This window comes from Alosa pseudoharengus, unplaced genomic scaffold, assembly GCF_046254945.1.
Source record: "Alosa pseudoharengus isolate Yale_2024_CS ecotype anadromous, Long Island Sound unplaced genomic scaffold, YU_APseudo_1.1 YU_APseudo_1.1_scf_9, whole genome shotgun sequence".
NCBI lineage: Eukaryota > Metazoa > Chordata > Actinopteri > Clupeiformes > Clupeidae > Alosa > Alosa pseudoharengus.
The window spans coordinates 23,276,254-23,299,500 of NW_027468881.1; the positions used below are offsets into that span (position 1 = coordinate 23,276,254).

Here is a 23,247-nt window from a genome sequence, read left to right on the forward strand (position 1 = left end):
CAGTACATTGAACTGGGGGGAGGGATCATCTCTAAAGTCTGCATGTGGTAGATGGCCTGTTCCTTGCCACTCCGCTTTTGCTCAGTTCTGTAGACTGCACATCTTAAGTTATTTCTGCTTAATCGGGCCTTTACAAATGCTTGAACAAAAGTAGCCTGTGTCTTCCACTGGTGTCCTTTAGTCGGTTGCTCAAATATGGAAATGGACATTCTGGTCTTCCAGTTTCTCTGAAACAGAACTTTCATCTAGTAAACTATACCAAATATCCATAGGCCAAATGAAATTTGAAGGAGCCTTACATAAGCACACCTAAATTCAACATTGGCTCATGGCTAGTGCATTGGCAGATCAAGTAGGCCAGCTATAATCCTTAAACAGATATGGCAAACCGAACAGAAAATTGGACACCAGTTAACATAAGCCTTCAGAACCGTACTTTCTAAATACAAAGGCAGGTGTTAGCAGGGGCCTTTAATGATGTGAACTGGTAGGCTACAACATCATTCTAAGGGCATCTGCATGGAGAATCCTGCATGACTCACGTTCACACATGTTTACATTCAATCTGTAGTTGTTGCATGCTTAACAGGAAGATATTTAAAACACTTAAATATTCTTAATAATACCTGGTTCTAGTACGCGTTCTAGTACATTCAGCATTCACCTGGCTATTTTAAACGTTTCACATTACGACAACACATGGCGTACGATCCCTTAATGCGTGACTCGGGCAAGAGTGCAGATCTTTGTAATCATAGTTCATAAGTCAACGTCTGAGAGCCTTTACGCATTAAAAAATTGAGGATCATATTTGCCCGTTCCCATGTACGGGGGCATGGTATCAGCCCCATGCCATGTTAAATCGTATGGTTAAATCATAAGCTCTGCAACATTCATAGCCTATGTAACATGAGGACGGCACCAGAGCATCCTCGCCCACTACCTCAAGCCAATGCTGCGCATATATGCAAATAGAAGACCAAGGCTGCGATAGCAGTTTCAAATGAGGTAGCTTATTGACAAACAGCTTTGCCCACTGGATGTTAAATAGTGATAAATAATTTGTATCTCTATGTTTTGCACGTAGATCCTAACATATTTTATTGTGAGGGGATTTATCTTTTAAAGGCTATTACTTCTTTGACTACAAGGTGCCTTAGTTTTCTTCATAAATATAGGCTACATTTCATTGATGTACAGTATGCTACATAACCAGGGATGTAGTGGAGGTCAAAAGCAAATAAACAGTTTATCCACCTCTGAAATGTCAGAAATAGAGTTTATCCACCTCTTATTAGAGTTGATCCACCTCTCAAAAGAGTTTATTCACCAATTGCAACTTTAAACATTAAAAGATCACACAGTATTATCCACATTCACAATATTTACACAATTATTTAATACCAATGGTATTGTTATATAAACATTAGACAATAACCTCCACCTTCATCAGACATGTTCTGTATGCCTTTTTAAAAAATCCAATACCACATGGCGCTGTCCACCTTACCGTGATTACAGAATTCACAGTTTACCCACCTCTTATTTTAACACTACACATCTGCGCATAACCATCAACCAGCATACATGCAGGGCGTTCATCTTCAGGCAACCTTGGAATATCGTTGTACTGCTTCTGTGGTTTTAGACAGCTACAGAAAGACTGTCAAATAGAAAATGGGATTTATTAACAGACAATATAGTCAGCAATAATGTTGATAGTTCCTCTAAAATTAACTGAACGGCTCCAGTAAGTTTATTCCTACAACTGTGTGGGGTTCCAGTAATCAGTCCGGTCTAACCACTAACACAACCAGTTCCTGCCCTGTAGAGCAGAAAGACCCAGCAGATGTTGGTTAACAGTGTTGACATTTGCTCCACAGAGTAGATGTTGGGCACTATTCTTAAAGACACTGGGCTGTAAAAAAAAAACACATGAAAATCTCAGCAATATTGTAGACGGAATATCTTAAAAAAACCTTTAATGACATAATGGTCAAGTTTTCAGATATTTCTATCTATGCCATCAAGATTATATTACTACTGTCATCAACTTGGCACAGTCGAGGTAATAAGGGTGGTTGAAAAACACTATAATCCAGTTAATTAATTGCAGTACGGGTATTCATAGTAGTACTCAAACAAAGTTTGTCTGAAATACAGTTTCCCTTTCCGGAGTTTCTGTTCCTTTTTAGCAGATATGTTTTATAATTAGGAAAAGAAAATGGGTTATTGACTAGTTCTAAAATATGCAGTGCATAGCTCCATGTATATAGGTATATTTGAGTACAAAAGGGCTGACAGGATCTTTTCTGGAGGAAATGCTGAACACTGAAGATGGAGTAATTAAATATTATGGCATACAAAACATACAAGCGATTGCATACCATCTCAAGACACATACATACACTAGATGTCACAAAAAATTAAAGCCATTTCTGAATACATTGTCCACCTAGCCTTACTCTTAACCCAGCGGCAAAAACAAAACCATGCCTTGGGTGCAACATACAGAGCAGCTGGTGAAAACAGGAAGTCTTTGTGCAGAACAGAAACTGTGAGCCAAATAAAGCGACAGCCCCCTTCACCTGCATCCACCCACCATTTCAGCAGTTTACTACCGAGCAATGCACTGCACAAGACAGGCAGAGGCTATGGGGAAGCTAGCACACAGAGGACCAACACCAAAAAACTGTTATACTGAATTTTCAGCACCATGCTGACTGTAAACAGCCTGGCTTTTTTTTTTATCTTGCAAAGCAGTAGGAAGAGTAATAGAAGATGGTAACTTGTTAGACATTTAAAGTCAATAAATAGCCCAGAATAATTAAAGTGATTAAAATGAACTAAATATTGTACAATTAATTTACATTTAGCAAAGGAACAAAATGGAAACGGTGTCTCCATCGATAGCCAATGTTATCATTATAGAAACCCAGTGGTAACATTCATTTAAATACAACAACCACATGTATGTTTAATTATGTTTGACTATACTGTAATGGCATACGTATGATTACCACCTGGTGGCATGAATACATACATCCAGGAGAGGGCAGGATTGCCAAACTTGATACAAAGTCAGAAAGGGGACCATGGAATCTATATTTCCTAAATTATGCTACCAATAGATATTAATAGGTCCATAAATTATTGAAAAATGTAAAATAATATTTTTTGTTTGTTTGAAGTAAGCTTGAACAGTGTATTTTTGTTTATAACTGCTTGAATCAGAATCATCATGTTTGTGAGATTTATACCAAAATGATCAGAAAACAAATCACATAAAAAACGGTATATGTTGTAATAACAGATATGTTCATCACTCATGGATAATTTCACAAAACTCACTGCACATTTCGCAGGTTGCTTAAGGAATTTCTATGAAACAAAAGAATAAAAGGTTCCATTAGGTCATAAAATAATAAATACACTGCAATCTATTAACATAGCAGCTGAATGCTTGGTGTACCAATACCTCATATCTGATTGTGAACAATTTCCAGGATTATTTATCTTTTGTACTACATATATATAGCAATCTGAAATAGCAAGATAAAAAAAAAGTTCAGTTCTCTACAAAAACATGATGGTTTTCATTATATATGAAAAATGTAATGGATTAATAAAATACACTGATTGCTGACTGATTTATTTCCTAATGGAAACCCTCTGAAATGGTAACCTGGTATGGTTATTATATTTAGCAGACCCTTTTGTCCAAAGTGACTTACAGAAAATTAACATTACAATAGATAAAATAATATAACATGAAACAGTTTTAAAGTCGGTAGGTCTACATTAAGCCAAATAGTAATAACAGTAAGCTTTAAGTCTAGCTAAGGCTGACATAACCATGCCATTCTACATTTCCTATCCTGTCATAAGTTGCTATTACCATAAACTCAGTGCCTTAAACCAGTTCCTGTATCTGTCATGTCTAAAGCAATGACAGCTAAGACACCTATCAGCATGTATGACAAGCTGTCACAGCATCTAACATTCTGAGCAGAAATTACAATGACCAGTGGTGATCACAGAACATTTGTGTCATAGACACTGACCACCATGATGAGTATTGATAGAATATGATAAATGCCATAACACACTTATGACATTGTTAGAAATGACAAAAGTGAATTTGACCATTGGAATTGCTTAACCGGCTACAGTGAAAGGATGTCCTCTATTGACATTCTCCAAACTGAGGTGCATATTATTAAAAAACAATCATTCAGCTATTCAAACTCTTCCATAATATAGGTTAATAAGTGGCATATTTTCCCTTCATCAGCATTTGTTATATGCAGATCCTTCATTTATAACTACACATGATAATTTCCTAATTAAGTGGCAATACACTTGATCTTTCATTTTGTTTAGTTGATTTCCAATGCTCAGTTCATAAAAGAAGGCCTGCCAAATTGCCTAAATCAATAGTTTAAATGTTCTTCAAAGTTGTCCACTAGATGGCAATCATGTGACTAACAACTCCAATTACAGGATGGGATGGGTTTGTTGCACATGCACACAGGACTTTGACAAAGTAAATATTGTAACCTATTTTATACAGTCTATGGTTGTAACAAGTAAGAGTGTAAATCCTTAACATATTAATAGAAAATATTGTCTCAGTAAATATTATGGGCCTAATTTCAAACATTTGAACCTACCAAAATGCAATGGGCTATATGAAATTCAAATAAGCCTCCAATTCAAACACAATACTCAAAGTTACTTCAGACAACTCACTTGAATCATTATGAGCCTTTCAACGTTTCGACTTCAAAGCAGGATTACATCACACAGACCCAAACTGAAAAAGTACTTTTTATTAGAAAATAATTTTATAACAGTATAACAAACGGTGTAAAACTTCCAGCAAAAGCTATTAAAACATATCAATTTGGCACTAGTTTTCCATCATTAAATGTCAACCGAGAAAGTGCATGACGACCAGTAAGGCTATAAAGAGATATGTCATGTATAGCCTCGAATAAAGAAAGTTTCTTGACCAAGGATATGATCGCACAACATGATTGTTGCTGCAGTGTAATAATCTAATAGGATATAGCAGCAACATCATAGTTACGCTACAAACACATGCACGTTGTATAGTTGTAAAACAAGAATTCAATTTCAAAATCCATCTGAGATTAATACAAAACATGTAACAAACGGCAATGAACCATTAATGAACTCGTTTTGGGTTCGCGTAAAGAACTTGAGGTAGGCTTGGAGATAAATCTTACAGCGCCATATGCTTAATCACATAATGATTTCGTTTTTAATTAGGCATCTTAACAGACCTGGCAAAATCTCGGTTGCAACACAGTCACTCATACGAATGGTATGGCTCTGTCTCGGGATACCTGGCATAAGAAAGTTGGTGGAGACTGCCAGGGGGACCGTTGTGGGGCATCAGGACATCAGGGGGCCGGTGGCACCGGCTACAGGACGGGGGGATATGGTAATACATCACGTGAGAGTCAGGATAGGTCTTAGGGGACACCGAGGACGGGTTACCGCTGGTGGTCGTCGCCTGTTGGTAAAGTGATCCCGGTGAGGATGGACTACCCTGGGGTGCACTCCATGCGTTGGTGAGGTATGGTGTTTGCCAGTACACCGATTCCTGGTGAAAGTAATGCGGCTCAGGTAAATTTAGCATCGCTGTTCCCGGCAGGTAGGGTGAAATAGGGGGTCTGTACGAACGTTTCAGCCGTCTCCGTCGTCTGTAGTTGCCTTTATCGAACATGTCTCCAAAGGCAGGGTCCATCATCCAGTAATTGCCTCTCCGCTCCCCTCCATTCAAGTTTGGAACCTTCACAAAACATTCATTAAGGCTGAGGTTGTGACGAATGCTGTTCTTCCATCCCTTTTGACTTGCCTGATAATAGGGAAATTTGGAGATGATGAATTGGTAAATCCCACTCAATGTTAACCTTTTCTCATGGCTCTCTTCGATAGCCATTGCGATTAAAGCCACATAAGAGTAGGGTGGTTTCTGCGAAGGATCCCCACTATCCGACTCGATGCGCTCCTCAACTCCCTCCGTTTCCCCAGAACATTCATTTATTGCGGTGTGTGGACTTTCCCGGTCCTCTATTTCCCGATCATCACTGTTCTTAACGACGACAAAGTTATCCATGCTTGTATCTCAAAGCTAAATGCACTTATTAAAGCTTACCGACGGCAGAGTAGTGTAAGTAGAACTTCTGTCGGTAAACTCCGAACTGGTTCCTGATCAGGTGTGCATCATCCTTGCATTTAGCCTACCGCTAACCCCGCCCATAATGTCTTGAAGTGCGCGGGTTCTCACGATATAATTGTATCATATGAACTGGGTCAAAAGTTCACAGTTGATTTTGATAGCCTTGATCAACATGTGTATATTTAGTCTATTGCCAGTGTGTTTCTGTAACAAAACGATTGAAGTTGGCGCGTTGAGCACAGGCGGCATCCTTTGAACTCCGATGCGAAGCGAGACATTTAGGAATCCTGAATGATAAAGTAAAAAAATCGAATTGTCATGAATATCAATATCCTCTTTATTACAAGCGCTAATACGGAATAATTGTATTTCTTCGATTAACATTAATGTAGGTCTACCATGCAATAGTTTTTTTTCTTAAAATACATTCAGCTCTATTTTCTAAGATCAATTCAACTGCTAACGCGCAGGTTAGTGATCGGCCAAATATGCTTGTCTAGGCCTACATCATCGAAGATACCGCCCATGCCCCGTCAGCACAATAAGGCATGAAAGATAATAATCAAGTTTGTCCGCAGACAGAACGTCTCCACTCCGTGTATGAGCTGTCAGCTAATAGCAGAGGCTGCTGTTGTGCGAACGTTATTACGCAGGGAATATGCTTTCACACTATCCGCAGCTATAATAGCCTTTTCTTTAGGGCCAACTATTAGGCCTACAGAAAATGTTAATGACTTTTGAGATTATTAGGTAAGAAATATCGCCCAAATAAATCATCATTTGAAGTTGGGCTTATCGCAAAATACTGACCAAATACTGGGTATTTGAAAATACCTACCTACCCAAAGTTACTATCCTTGCGTAATTAAACAGATATTAACTCAACATTTTAGCTCTCCAATATGATACAATGGGCAACTCAACTTTCAGTGGTGTAGAATTAGGTTTGATTCATTAAAAGGGGTTGGGTGCTAAACTAAAAACGATTTGAGAACTGTGATGATTTGGAAAGGCAGGTAGCCTACCCAACAATGTTCGCACAAGTCCACAAATATGGAGATGGTTCATCTTTCAACTGCAGCCTTATTAGGCAGAGAACTATCACAACTTTGTTTAGAACTGTACAGGCACATTGTTGTGTGTTTGATATAAGCTTTGCTGCATTGGACAAATTGCAAGTTGAAGCATTCGGCTGTAGTCATTTACATAGAAAGAGAGAAAAAAAAAGTAAGTGTGTGTGTGTGTCATTCATTACTGTGCACAATACCCTTCAACCATGGAGTGCCACTTAACGGGTTTACTACCAAACAAGTGAACTCAGAGTGGTTCAGCTTACTAAATACTGAAGAAACACTCAAATAAGCAAGCCATTGCCCCTTCTCGGTAAATAACACAATGTAGTAAGGTTGAAGCAAAGGATATTAAACGTACACTGAGAATAATATGTCCAAGGATTCAAAGTTAGCTTTTATTACTACAATGCATTGTTCAGACATCTTTGTGAGCAATTATCGATGAGCAATTATTAATATATACACTGTGGCATCAAATATACATTACAGTAGCGGTCAACACAACCCCCCCCCCCCCCAATCTTCATATATTACAATACATGCACAACTCCGGTCTTATTCAAAAAATAGAACACACAACCTGACACAATCCACTTGAATCAACACATCAATCTGGATGAAACGCTTGGCAAATTAAAGTGGTCAAAATGTACTACTTGCTAAATGTTAAACTTAAACAATGTAAAATTCTGTGCATGGACACTCAATTTTTTTCCACATAATCACTGCATCGATTGATTCAATGATCAGATTTCTCTACATTTCACAGCATACAAAAATATATTTGCAAGTAAGTTACCTTGTCCAGATTTTCGGTTTTACCCATATTACACACACACACACACACACACACACACACACACACACACACACACACACACACATACATATATATACATACATACACACACACACACACACAAAATCTTAGTCCCGTGAATCAAGTTCAGGCAAACCTGACAGGAGGTTTATGGTCAACCCTGGCACATTAAAAAGACAGCAAACTGTTAATATTATAGTGATAAAACTAATTGTATATCAGTCTTTTCAAGTATACCACATACAACCACTCTGTACTAAACAGAGTGGCATTACTGAAAACAAACAAAACATATGATCAGAGGGAGAGCGCAACAGATTTTTTTAAAGGAGAACACCAGTCTACTCCTTTAACATCTATGGACCCCCAAGCATGTGATACTTGTAATGCTGAAATTGGTATATGCCAGCACTTCGACAAAACTATTACAAGGCCGACATGGCCGAAAAGCATAGCCAACACAGCACACTAACATAACAGGTCTAAGAATTCCTAGAATTGTAAGCACAATTTTCAAATTGTGACAAAAGTGAGTTTGTGACCACTGCAGGCATGTCTACGGCCCTTTGTTCTTCATGTGAATGATGACCTAGCCTGGGTTTTTCCATGCTGCCTTACGCGCGATTTTATTCACGCTGCTAGGTAGCCTGGATTCCATGGAGCAAATATTCGCCTCAGTTAGGGGACCAATCACAGAACGGAGGGAGGGCAGCAAGACGATGACGACACACCGAAGCCGTTATGAGCTACGTACAGACGCATTTGATAGACATTCGTAGCGCCCAATAAACGGCTCTGGGCATTCGTAAACCACGTTTCAAATACGAGAAAATGAATGTCTAGTTCCCAGACCCCATCTCAAAGAGATGAGGTCTGACGTTAGCCAGGCTAACGATGACCATTCTTATTGTCAAAATGTTAAGAATGAGGCAATACATTTCTTGATCAGAGCACTTTCAAGACAACCGTGAATAGCCATCAGCATCTGTTTGTGCTGTTAAATGACTAAGTTGTATGACAATGTAAACTAGAAAACTGGACTTTTTTTCTTTTTGAACCCATGTCAGACAATCATGTATAAAACCGCTTTAAGGTAAAATGTTAATGATCTTTGGATATCATTAATTTAGTGTTGAGGGTGAAGTTACACAGCCTTGTGAGGTTTTATGTACCCAGATGTATATTAATACATAGATAGCTACACATGGGAAATGTAGCCTTAATGTAGGAGGGGTGTCTTTAAAGCTCTAATGGGATCTGACATTTCTAAATCAAACACCTCCAAAGGGCAAAAAAAAAAAAATCCAGTCATTGGCAAAAAGTGCAGGGAAATGCACATGTCAGCGCCGGTCTCAGAGGAAAAGCCAGTAAGTGTAGTGATAGTTTTAAAAATAGTTCTAGTCCACAACTTTATAGAGTTATCTCTAGCTGGTGAACTGTGCCACATAGTGCTCAAGTCATACCTGGCCCAGCAAAGCCATAATACAATCAAAAACGTCTCTTCTCATTTTCCTAAAATAATTACACAGACTGAAATATTTTTTTAAGACGTCTAATCCTTACACTTTATTTTTGATGTGCTCGGAATTATTTGTAGCATCAGGATTAAGGAAAATCCAGTGTTTTTATATTGCAATCCCAAAGACGAAAAGCAGTTGCCACTAGTCCACATGAGGCCAAATAGAATATAGTTTACATTTAGAAAAAGAAAATTGCACCAATATACAATACATTGTACTAGCCAGTTTGCACAGACCATTGTAGTTTCTAGAAATAAAAAAATGCCACCCTGCCATAACTTGTTTCACTGAAACAATTTTTAAAACACCTGTATGTTTCTATTCACACATAAACTAACATCTTTCTTACAATTGAACCTGGTAAACACGGAAATGTAAGACATCAATATTCCATATACATAACACCAAGAGACGAAGCTGTGCTTCACAGTGAGAGTCTACATGTAATTGTGATCTAAAATAAAATAAAATAAACTGAGTACGCACAAGTTCTCTAAGAAATAGTCTGAGTACTGGAAATAAAGGACATTCAATGTGAATTGCAGGATGCAGTATTGTGTGGACATGCACCAGTAACACAAATGCTGCTATGTTGTGGGAGCTGAGGGTTCACACAGAAAACATACAGATCCTTGCCTTGGCCAAAAAAAAAACAAGCAGCCTACCCACAGTTAAGATCCTGTGGTAACATACTGTAGACGCTTCAGGAGACAAGTACAACATAACTAATGATTTCTTTTTTTCTTCAGTGCCTGGATAAGAGGCTTGATTAAGGTTAATTTGAAATGGGATGTGTTAATTAGATTCACACATGGTGTAAGACCTGATTGACAAACAATCCAGCGACAAGAGATGAAGCTCAATGAAATTCAAAGGCTTCACTATACAGGACGTGGACAAAACACTGGAACTTCTGAAAAGAAAAGGAGTAGTTTTGAACTACCTAAACCATGATTACAAAGCATCTACACCAGTGAATCATACTGTATGACATTTCTATAAACACTAAAAATGTTTTGAAGGTTACGAGTGGGCTTTTTTGATATTAGTTTACTAGATATGCTCTTTTGGTAGGCCTTTCCCATATTTTGTCCACCACCTGTAAATGTCCAGTGGCTGTGAGTATTATACCCACACTATTCGCTAAGCCCAACTAGAGTAGCTGTGATAAAACAGCGCCCCCCCGGCACCAGTTAAGATTGTACATTTGCGTGATACTAATCCTGGGATCACGTCATGACTGGAGACCAAGTCCAAAACAAAAGGAGTCTACATTCAGGAGAGCAAAGCATACTTCCCTCGACCTCCAAAGAGTCTAGTTACGGCTGGGGAAGCAGTGCTCATCTCCAGGTGTGATACAGGTAGAGGGAGGAGAGGAACAGGTTGGCTGTTAGACTTGCACACAGCACACCAGGCCAGAGGGACCAGCTGAACAGACCTGTGGTGAGACCAAAAGAGGATCAGAAATCAGTTCTGTTCAGTTACAGTGCAAGGGCAGAATCTCTTGCCTTGACAAATCTTAAAATGTTTTGTCAATACCCTTTGAATACATGGGTGCCCTTACCAGTTTGGGCCCTGGTATTGGGATGAGTCACATACTGTAGATGTTTGCAGATGTATGGTATGTACAGTATGTTGTAGATGTACAGTAGTATGTACAGTAGTGTTGTTGTCTTGTATGTATGAGTCATGCAGATGTTTCTTGTTGATGTTTTGTCATGAACGCACTGAAGCAAATCCCTAAAAACTACTACCAAGTTGTATGGCAAAGTATTGAATCTTGATTCCGTACTTACCCTTCCACTCAGACTTGCTCTCGGTTCCGTTGCCAGTTGTGGTGTCCACGTGACACTTTGAGGAGCCAGAAGACCCATCTTCCCTCTTCTCATCCAGATCGGACACACTGCTGTTCTCCAGCACAGAGCTCAAGTCTACAGTTTCAACACGTCAGAATCAGTTGAAGAAGCCAAATCACACCAAGAATCATGCTCTTAACAATGCAAAACCTAGGCACACAGTCAGATTTAATAATAATTTCAGAATTAGATGAAGCTTAAGTTAAATATGAATTATGCATATCTTTTGCCCGTTTTGTCTGTTAAATTACGATTTACACATCAAATCACCCTTTTTTAAAGTAAAAAAAAACAAAACAATATGAAGCATCACACATACCGTGATTTGAAGTAGAGAAGGGCATCCCATCTGGTAGATATGGGCTGTTGTTGGAAGAGAAGTGGGTGGGCTCTGGCGTACAGGGAGGGGTGAACAAGCTCACTGGCTCCTGAGGCTGGGAGAAGAGCTGCAACTTCCGTCCGCCGATGTTGAGCCGCGCTGGGCTGATGAGGGGACGACGCTGCCAGGCCGAGCTGGAGGTGGACGTGACCGAGCCTGCAACTGAGGGTGTGGGAGAGGGGCCAGGAGAGGAGGGACGACTCCCAGACTTCAGTGAAAAGTAGTCTGGACCCACATGGCCAAAAGAAGAGAGGCATTAAGAGAGACACAATTACCGTAATTTCCCCAACTATAAGCCGAGGTTTATACATTGATTTTGCTAAATTTCTTCAGCTATGAGGTTAATACATGGGGGCAGTTAATATGGTATTAATATATATGTATATTTTTTAACTTCCATAAAATGCTGTCCTGCGGTTTATACACAATGCAGCTAATACACAGGAAATTACTATATGTAGGAGGAATATTTATTTGCCAGTGAATGGCTGGAACATCGAGCTGCTTAATTAGGTAATAAAGACAGAAAGAAAGAAAGAAAGGCAAAGTTGCACATTCTGACATTTCGTGCACAAATAATGGAGAGGGTCCAAGTAGTGCTGCTACTGGAAAGTACCTGAGGGTGGAGAGTCTTTGCACTGTGAGGGTGGCCTACTTCCGCTGAACAGGTAACCCGAGTCTTTAAAAAAACAGACAACAGCACAGACAACAGTACAGAGTTAACCCAACTGAAATTGTTTCCAAAATACAGATCTTACATAAATACATATATTACACACATATTATATATATATATATATATATATATATATATATATATATATATATATATATATATATATATATATACACACAAATGAAAACAATTCCTTGGACATGGAGTAGTCAAAGTTAGGTAAGATGGAGAAGCACAACATAACCTGAACAGTGGAGATCCTAATGGGTCATTGGCAACATCACCCTGCGACAATACAGCAAACCACACCTGTGCATTCAAAGGCAGAGCTTTCCCTCTACTCCCTTTCAGGGGAAACCAAGTCTCCATTTCTCAATCAGCCATTCCATGAATACCTTCCCTCCCCACCTGTCTAAAGGTGCCAACACAGCTGCAATCCACTTAGAAAGCAGTTACCGTGTTGAAAAACAACCAGCCCTTTTTGGCCCCAGAATAGGTGGGGACAGACGATCGAAATGATGGAAATAGGTGAGGGGGTTGTTAACGAGTGGAGCTTCTCTTTCACGGCAGCATCACAAAATAATAACACTTGTGTCCTCCATAAGAGCCAGAGCTGAGTGATGAGCAGCTGCGACTACTGCTGCATGCACACAGTGAGGAGTAACTGCCTGTTGGCTACCTTTAAGAATGTGGCATCTCAACAAGGTCCTTCTTTTTAGTGAGGCAGCAGTTAAGAAAAATATGAGCCTCAAACACAGTCATCACCAAAGGCAAACTAAACCATGTACTGTAACCACAATATGTATGAATGTACACTACCCTCGGATGGGTAAAATGCAGAAGACACATTTCCTACAGGAGTTTTCTTACAGGACAATTAAGCATCTAATGGTCATGACAAAATTAAGACCACAGTGTAAGCGCAGTACATGCAGTGCAGTATATTTTTCAGTATTATGTCAGTAATCGTGATTCAGATAAATGGCTTGTGGCTCAGCAGACTCTGGGTGCCTATAGGGTGCGATAAAAGGCTGACTGTGACCAGCCAACGCACCTGTCCAGCTGTTAACTGATTACAGGAGACTGCAGCTGTGCATGCTCTGATAGCACTACAAGGATATTAAAAACACAACATCCTCCACTGAGCCGCCGACACCACTGTTATTTAGTCACCACTCCCACATCCCTCCTAATCCCAGCCTCAGACGTTCACATATCCACACAGTTCAAACGTTTCGTGCCTTCTCCTGAGACGCCCGCCAGAGCAGGAGGATGAATCATATTTGATGCTTCTGAGATTGTACAGACAGGGAAAAAAAAAGTGTTTGATCTTCAACTATTCCAGAAAATGCGTGATGGAAGATTACAATCAAGTTCTATGAACTCCCTGGCCTAGGTACTGTACATTTTAACTGAAAAAAAATATGCATGACTGTTTAAAATGGAAAAAATATGTATATGTAACCATTTTGCAAGCAAATAAGAGGCTGGTGAACGAGCACATACATAGTGAAGCTGTGCAGGTTATGTGCACAACGATGAGCAAAATTGAAAGCTTAAAAACGAAGAACGAGATCATACAAGTGGAACCCATGATTCTAAGTTAAAATAACTGCACCTGGAGACTACTCGTTAGAGCCTGGTAAATCCACACTCAGACACTTCACACATCTGAGACACCTGAGCCCTTGTTTCACCACCTGACTTCATGGTTGTCCTTGGCACCCGGCTGCATTCCCTGCATGGGTGCGGCCTGGAACCCTCATGTGAAGACAGCACCAGAAGTTCCCCATTCCGTTCACAACGCCACTGACCCACATCCGTCCCATGATGCACCATTTCACAGGTCCATGACAGCATAGAGGCCGCTCCTCAGCAGCGTTGGCATGACGCCAGCCAGCCAGCAGTAGCAGCGATGGACTGCACAAGCTCTCTCTGATGACTGAACGACGCTCATTTATTGCTCTAGCTCTGTGATAGCGATAGCGGTCCAACCGGCCTTTCTGTTTATGTGGCAAATTTCACCATCTGAGTGGAAGGAGCAACCAAAAACAATACACCTCAAACAGAATCTGCCTTAACTTGTTGGAGGATGCCAAGCATTAAGCCTTTAGTCTGAGAAATCTATACGCGTGTTCACTAGATTTAATTTCCCTCCTGATCAGTCCCTTGATTAAAAACAGATTGGAGGAAGACAGCGTGTACACAGCAACAGAAACGACTTGAACAATTACAGCCTGTCATTTAGTCTGGTCTGCTAGGTTGGAGTTGTAAGGACTCAAACGCCGACAAATGAGTTTTACTTGTATTTCCCATTTGCCCAGACATTGCAACTAAAGAGAAACACAAACTTTGACTACAAAGGATTTTAAATATAGCACCATAATAATAACTAGCTAGAAACATTCTGATGTACTTCACTGATATTATCATCAATTCAATTGACAGAAACAAACTATTTTATCAGTTATCTAAAGCAATAAACAGCTCTCTCGCACACACACAAATGAATTAATTTGGCCAATATCAGCCATAGTGGCGAGTACTGACCTGTTCGTGTGAGCGAGGGAATGGTCCCCAGAGACAGGGCTCGATTTAGCCTCCCCGGCAGAGACGAGGGGGAGGCCTTGCGAGCCCTCTGGCTCTGCTGTCTGGTGATGAGATGCGAGAGGTTTGGGGGTGGAGTGGGGACAAAGGTGGAGGACCCAGACATGGGCATGGTCAGCAAAGCAGATGGTCCACCGCACACAGAGCCGCCTGAGAGGTACCTGCAATACACGGAGAAACAGGTCCACCACTGAATCTCACTGGACTGTGGAGCGTGGAGCAGTTACCGTTGCTTACAGTGCTTATTGACTGGCTCTGTACCCACCGTACTTACTTTCCTGCCATATGTGATGGTTTGATCACAATCACTTTTTATGGTCATATCAACTTATGCAATTGCTTGTAAAACAGTTGACAACAATGGACTCAGGTCTTACGCTTTGCAAAGCACTTTGAGATAATGTCTAATATTAATGGAGCTAGAAACATTACAATTTAATTGAATTGTATTAAATAAACAAAATAAAAAGTTTAAACTAGATTGAAATTGTGTCTTACAAGTCTTTTTTTTTACAGTGAAAAATCAGACATTAAATCTTTCCTATTGTAAATTAGTATAATCCAGTATCAAATCACTACAGTTAAGTTAAGGAGAGGCTTAAGTAAAGATGGACAGAGGTTTGAGTACATAGAAAGACATAAACAGATATAAAGGGCATTTGGTTTGCAGACAGAACACGTGCCGGACAACACATGAGACAAATAGTTTCCAGCACAAAGCTGCAATTGAAGCCTCAGGCAGCAGTGCCCCTCCCTGAACAGAGATATTGGTACACTTCACCCCTGCTGTATGGGCGCTACAACAAGGAAAACAGCAACTGCTCGGGGGCCACTGGTGTATGGTTGGCCTCCAAGGGAGCCTATGAAAGCCCCAACACAGCTGTTGCAGACACACAAAAACACCAAATGTCCTCACTGGTGACACTGATTCAGTGTAGCATGAAAACCATGCCACTATGGGAACAGGAATCTAACTGAACCTCCTTGGCGACTGCTTAGGCTATTAAAACTTAATATATAATAAAAATCTATCAGCACAAATGAATGGTCTGGCGGTGTGTACACACACACACACAAAATTTAAGTGCTAGATAAATAAAAAACACACTTGTTATAATTTTACATTACATTTTATTTCACTTGCAAAGAAATAAAACAAATACACAAGCTGATGTAAGCTTAAGAAAATCCTATAACAAAGTTATTTTCTCCAAAATACATTATATTGATGGCAGCTCAAATACATGCTTCGGCTGAATGACTAAAGGACTCTATACGGACTAAAGGACAGTTACATGTACTGCACTCATCACTTCACATTAACATGGGTATAGAAACACTCACATTCTTAACAAACAGTGCGTTGATTCATGCATAGCTTTCTATGCATTCATTCTTAAGAGAAACAAAATGGCTGACTACCACAAAACATTCTTGTAGTCAAGGGCATGAATCTTTTCGAAACAGGAGAGTGAAACTCAGTCCATGAAGCTTTATGTATGGATATATTGTGAAGGTAATAAATAAGTAATTTCTTACTCTTGTCACCTCAGATATATTTGACGGCCATTGTGGCCAAGTAGTGACCCATGTCACCATTGCTTTGGTATATTATGTGGCCATTACTATTTTGAAAAACCGTTAAAGCTTCCACAACACATTTGTCCCTGGTTATTGGGCAACTGATGGTAGTAAACAAACATACAATCCACTTTCTGTGGACTGAGCTTTTATCTCCCTTTGTCATCAATTACACCTGAAAAACTACTGAGCACACACACACACACACACACACACACACACACACACACACCAAATCACACAAAATACTTGATGAGGCCTAAATATAGGAAATACAAAAGCAGCCTAAAAGCTGTCCACTTTCTTAGCATGACTAACTTATCTACTAGAGTGCTGTTAGCAAGGTGGAAAACCACAGGCTAAACTGGAGTATTAGGCCATCCTGCATAGAGCAAGAGCACATTTTTGACTGCTTTTGTATATATTCCCACCCTATACATGAGCCTGTAACCGCCGCTTACTGTCTTTTCTTTGCTTGTTTTGACCATGGCTGAGGGGGCTGCAGCTATGTGGCAGGGCACAATGGAACGGCAAACCACCAGAAGCCACAGTTGAAACAGCAGAAATAGAAATGCAGTCCCCTTCACAGCAATAAAATCACTCCTGTGTCTCACACACACACACACAGGAAAGGACGAATGAAAACTATAGGGAATCCTGTGATGTGTTTCATGGGTTTGAACAGTATTATGACCATTAAATGAACTACTCAGAGAAGATGTACTCATGTTGTGGTAGTATGATGGCATCCGTGGCAAGATAAACCATTGGATTCTCCAGCAAAGAGCATAACCACAAAGCAAGAGCACTTGTGGTCTACATAATTATATGTGAGGCCCATTATTTGGCAGGATTAGCATATAGGCAATTTAGAAGCTAACAAGCTCCCAATGTTGCATGCACCTGAAAGTGCATTTGTCCTATTAGCAATATCTGATCATGTCAGAACACATGTTCAGTACTGTGTTTGGCTACAGGCTCATTAAAAACAATACAGTGAATGGTAAATACAATCTCTGCCTATGCTACATGGAAAGAAATAACTGAAACATACAGTAACATAGTACTATTTAAAAAAAAAAAAACTTCACATCAATCCTTTCCTCACGTCAAAACCACCGCGTACTGGTAGTCAATTCAAACACTGTTATTTTAAAAGAGAACTTCTTATTTAGATTTTTTGTATGCAAATTTGGTCAACGAATAGTCAATGGATTAGTGTTATGAGAACTTCCCAGAGAGAATGAGCTTACACTGACGTGGATGAAATGCTTATGTGGGTCTGTAAAACAGGCTCTGTGCAAAACACATGACAGACACAGATTGTTACCGATGCGCAATACTGAGATATTAGTATCATGCTCTTTCAGACTGGATGGAGTACAGACACAGGCATACTGTATGAGGAAATGCTGGAAATGCGTAGGGCACAAACACCTTTATGCCAGATTTTTTCACAGATGGGTTGGAAAACACAATACAGCAGACTGAACTGATAAAAGACTGGTTTTTGGAGTACGTCTTCCCATGTCTGTATTCCTGTGAATGCATGGCAGACAAGCTCTACAGTACTCTTTGTGAATAGCTTAGAATCAACACTGAGGTTTTAAAAAAAAAAAAAAAGGATAAGAAAATCTTATCCAATCTCTCTACAGCGCCTTCAATTCACTATAGCATTCGAATCTACGCCATTCCAAAAATCTCACCCATTTTTGCTTATACTAAGCTTAGAGAAACAATAACATTAACCATAGCATATAGTGTTGCAGTATGGACTGAGGCCAAGTTTATAGTGTTCCGCCGTCTACTTTAGACTTTTTAGGACCAATAGCAGGTTCATTAAAAATATAGTGCTTGAGAACTGAAGCTAATAAGCATATTCATTAATGTTCTTGGCAGCTTAACATAGTTGACATAAAATATTTGACTTGATTTGTGTCCATTAGATTTAGAGCTAGTTGTCCGACCTTAGCCTATTAACCCTACTAACTCCAGCTGCCTTGGTTATGCCTTTACTCAGAGATAAGATTACCTCAATCGTCTTTACAGGAAGGAAGTGATGTACACAAACACACCTCTTTCCATGGCATACAACTGAGTAAACAACTTAATTCTATTCCTTACAAAAACACCCTGTAAAAATGGTAGCTGTCGATAGGGTTTGATTATAAAGTCCCACAGCCATTTCGTACCAGGCAAATATTTTTCTATAGCTGCATAAAAATCATGTCATGGATAGTAGCCCATCTGAATGGTAGGGCCATCATGAACATAATTATTTTATTGTCACACAATTGGGATTAATGATTTAATGGTCCTATTTTTTGTGTCACTATTATAGTGTAAGTGTAATAATAGCTTAATAATACGCAAAACGGTATGACACCAATTCTGCACTCATGAGCCAATCAAACTTTAGCTAGAGGATGTGGAACGAAATGCATGAGTCAAACTTCAAACTTAAGAAAACATGAAAATTCTGATGTGATATTCAAATGATTATGCAATATAATTGCAGTCAGCTCAAATAACTGTGATTTGGAGATTATGTACTAATTGTGACAGTGATTTTTGATGCATTCACTAAAGCCTAATGCATTCAACTCTCTGTGGCACCATAAAACATGTACACCGTTTAAATTCTGCTAAATCTTCAGAAGAATCTGCAACTGCACTGGTTTCAGAGGCATGGAACTGTCTTGTAGAACTACACTCTGAATAGTGTAACTTGGTGAAATTAGTGACTCTGGTGCGATCATTAAATATGCCACTAGCATATCAATACAGAAAAGATAACAGAGACAGGAAAATTAGCATTCACATTAATGAATTAATGCATTCATTAGTAGCAGATCAGTAGCAAGAACACAGGTGAATGACAGGGAAGAGAGTAGTAGTTACCTAGGAAGTGACCAAATGAGACAGAAAGCATTTTGATTTGTATTGAGCTCTATGCTTTACTCTGCTGAGTCTGAGCCTTCCTTTAAGAACAAAAAAACGAAAATAAATTTATGAGTGTCACTGTTCAGATTCTGACCTTCGACCTCTGGCTCTCCTTTGACCAATGGATTTACGAGTTGCCACAGCAGCAGCAAAGCCAACCAGGCAGCACAAACAAGTGGTGCCAAACTTGACCGTGTCGAGCCAGCCCGGGACGTCCATCTTCAGGTAACTCTCCGACCAGTAAAGGCACGTGACCACAAACCACAAGACCGAGGCAACGGCATCAATCCTTCGCAGTCTACAAAACAAAAATCACAGCACAAAACAACTTCAAAAACACCAAATATGTCTCGCTTGAGAGTTATAACTGATAGGTTAGCTAAAAATGTCACTCTAAAGGCCAAAAGAGAATAAAAAAAAACACAATTCCCAGTGACATTTAAAACACTAAAACCACAAACAAAAGCCCACACAAACAAACACACGCCCACACATACACATGCCCACACAAACACATACCTGACAGGTCCAGCCATTAGAACACTGGTAAGGCAGGTCAGCATGCCCATGGAGGCCACAGCTGTCTGATGGTCACTGCCGTTCTGCCAGAGCAGTCTGCCCTTCTCCAGCACCTCTTCAGGCAACAGGTTCACCATCTCACTCCACATCTGCCCTACTGGCCAGCCGTCAGTGCTAGCATTCTGCTCCGAGGCGCTCTCGTTGACTTGGGCATGCTTTGGGGGAGCCACCCCACCACTGAGGGTGGCTGGGGCACTCTGTCCAGCGGAGGTGTCTGTGTCGCACAACGCCACGGCAACCAGAAACACACAGAAGAGGAAGGCTAGGAAGCGGAGGAATATCACACGGGCAGGTGTGGGGAGGGAGTAAGAATTCTGTGGAATACAAAAACAAATCTAAAGATTAAGACTCTCCAGTCTTGTATGACCCTTTGGACAAATATACCACAATTGTCTCCCTTTGTGTCTTGCATACATCTATCAAGTGGCAGAGATTTTAACAATAGCTTAGATCTCGTCTTAACACTATTAAGGAAATCTCTTACTACAGTTAAGGCTACTACAGGCCTGAGTGAGGCTTACTTTGACAAAGGCTTTGTCGGCCTCACGACTGCGCCGCAGCTGGTGATTAAACAGCTGTGTCCGAAGCTGCCTGTTCTGGTACTTGATGTAGTACTCCACGGCCGTCTGACAGGGTCGGCAGAGCTTGTACGTCTGTTCCAGGTGGTGTTTGTACACCTCAATCTCTTCGTCGTAGTTTTCCTGAAATTACGCAAGGCCACGCAAAGTAGTGTATATGGGACAAACCATATTACATTTCATTACAGTTCACCCCCTGGAAAGTGTGTTTAGGTTGTGTGAAGTATCACAATCCTACCAATACTGCCAGGCAGCCTGTTTTCACTGTGATTGGCAGGCATTTTTATATTATCCATTAATTTGGTGCTTGGTCTTAAAATAGCTCAACAGTTATCATGACTCAATCAGGACTGTATGACATCCACTTAGCTGTCCAAAAACTACTTTGGGAGCAGTCAATCATGAAAAGGTAATTACATTTTTAGACAAAAACTGGAGTGGCTTGGCACCACAGCCAAAATAATTTACCATAACTTAATAACACAATTTCCCCCCACCTCTGGCCATGGATGCATACAAGTGCATGTCAGTGTTTCCCATACATTGACTTATTTGTGGCGGCCCACCACAATATCAACATTGACCACCACACAATGATTTTCCAAGTTGTACTAAATTGTGCTTAAATCTGGTTAACATCAACCACGCTGCGCTAATTTGCTAAAAAACTGTTGCATTCAAGTTAATTCTACAAACCTACCACCACAAATAGAATTCAATTCTGTGGGAAACACTGCATGTATTCATTTGTCAGAGATTTAAAATTCAAGCTACAGTGCAGAGGAGACCTCAGCTAGGAATTACTACAGCATCGCTCAATACTATTATACATATACATACATCTTCCCTCGGGATGAAAGAAGCCAGCTGTTTGATCTTCAGAGTCTGATTGTTGTTGCATTTCTTGCAGAGCAGCATCTGGCAGTTCACCCACTGTAGCGTTTTAGGGGTTTCAGGTGGCGTAAGGCCAGCAGAAACTCCATGGTTTAGGTGCTCCATGTACTGGGCCGGTATGGGCTTGTTGTAGTCACCATTCTAAGGATCAAGGTGGACAGAAATGAGCAGATTTCAAGCTTTTGTAACTGCTGGGGAAATGAGCAGATCAAGCAATACACTGGGTCTGACCCTTCGAAGAGAGGTTACGTGGTCTGAACTTGCAGGAATATTAGCAAAGTAGTGTTATAAAATCGGACTCGAGCTTGTTTCCTAAAAATCTGACATACAAAGGAGCTATTGTTTGGAGGCATAAAAGGGTTACATGCAAGGGTTTGTTTTGACTTCACCTCCTGAAATCCATTGTACTGATCACAATTTGGACAATCCCAGCAGTTCCGATTTCCATAGGGAACGACAGTATCCTGGTTACAAAACCAACAGTTCACATTTACATGTGTCGGCTTCTTCCTATGACATGAAAAAAAAATGCATAATTGTACAAAAACTGTTAATGCGTTATAATGATCAAGCAAAGGAAAAAAGTTAACGATACTGAAAACGTAAAGTGTTAAGCAAGAGGTATGCTGCTCAAACAGACCAATGTCGTTTGAAAATAAGCATGGGTCTAAGCACAATAGTGAGCATTGCGCGACAACGTCATGTCTACAGTAGCAGTGACACTTCTGTATGGAGTTGTGGAGAATCGGACGTCACGACAATATCCAACTATATTCAATTGGCATGTATATGAAAAACACGGCTGACACAACTGCAAAAACACTAATTATGGTTGGTTAACGTTAATTGCGTTTTTGTAGTGCAGCTACAGCAAGTTATCGTGCCAAACAACGAACTCAGATTAGCTATTTAGCTAGTGTTAGCACTGTTGTAAACATGCAAGGCCTAATTTAGCCGCGGCTCGGGTTCCTTCTATCATTACCTGGTAGCAATTTTGTAGATAAGGGCGCCTCCAGTAACAAATGCAGTTGCTCCAACCCCACCATACATCAGCTGTGGATACTGGAGCAGCATTTCGTTGAAAATGTCCATTGCACTTACAACGTAAATGCCTATTTGCAGCGCTGTTTCTTCATACACTCAACACGCGCGCACGCGGTAAAATGTCTACAGCGGCGTGATAGCAGCCGCAACTAGTGTTACGCGGGCTAAAATCATTAAGGGCTACAATATCAAAATAAAAGTGCTTTTGCGTACTCTTATGGAAGAAAGCATCACACAGAGGTCCTGACTCTTTTATATTAAAATTGAAACATGGAGTTTTCTTGCTTACATATTGCTTTGATATTATGGGGGATATCATTTTACTGTAACATGCACCTGTCCTGATATCAAAATTCAAATAGTAGTACATTTACAAAAATACAGTATTCTAAATGAAACCACAGTTGATATGAATAGCACAGATGTGTGATCAAAAACCTTGGTATGAAATTGTGAGAAATATTCTTTTTTTTTTTTGACGACTTT

The 23,247-nt window shown here is 40.0% G+C and overlaps 2 protein-coding genes across 2 annotated transcripts; both read right to left on the reverse strand.

Annotated features, from left to right (window-relative positions):
• Positions 1-4,812: 4,812 nt before the first annotated feature.
• On the reverse strand, positions 4,813-6,662 carry foxl2l (forkhead box L2-like). The gene has a single exon (XM_076275721.1). The coding sequence runs from the start codon at positions 6,146-6,148 to the stop codon at positions 5,336-5,338; it is 813 nt and encodes a 270-aa protein (XP_076131836.1). The 5' UTR covers positions 6,149-6,662; the 3' UTR covers positions 4,813-5,335.
• Positions 6,663-7,650: 988 nt separating this feature from the next.
• Positions 7,651-22,889, reverse strand: tmem201 (transmembrane protein 201). The gene is made up of 11 exons (XM_076277130.1): positions 22,700-22,889; positions 22,107-22,227; positions 21,664-21,858; positions 20,767-20,946; positions 20,186-20,559; positions 19,761-19,964; positions 15,086-15,303; positions 12,476-12,538; positions 11,800-12,084; positions 11,421-11,555; positions 7,651-11,062 (listed from the first exon to the last, which is right to left on the reverse strand). Exons 1-11 carry the CDS (start codon positions 22,807-22,809, stop codon positions 10,965-10,967), a joined length of 1,983 nt encoding a protein of 660 aa, XP_076133245.1. The 5' UTR covers positions 22,810-22,889; the 3' UTR covers positions 7,651-10,964.
• Between the last annotated feature and the right edge of the window lie 358 nt (positions 22,890-23,247).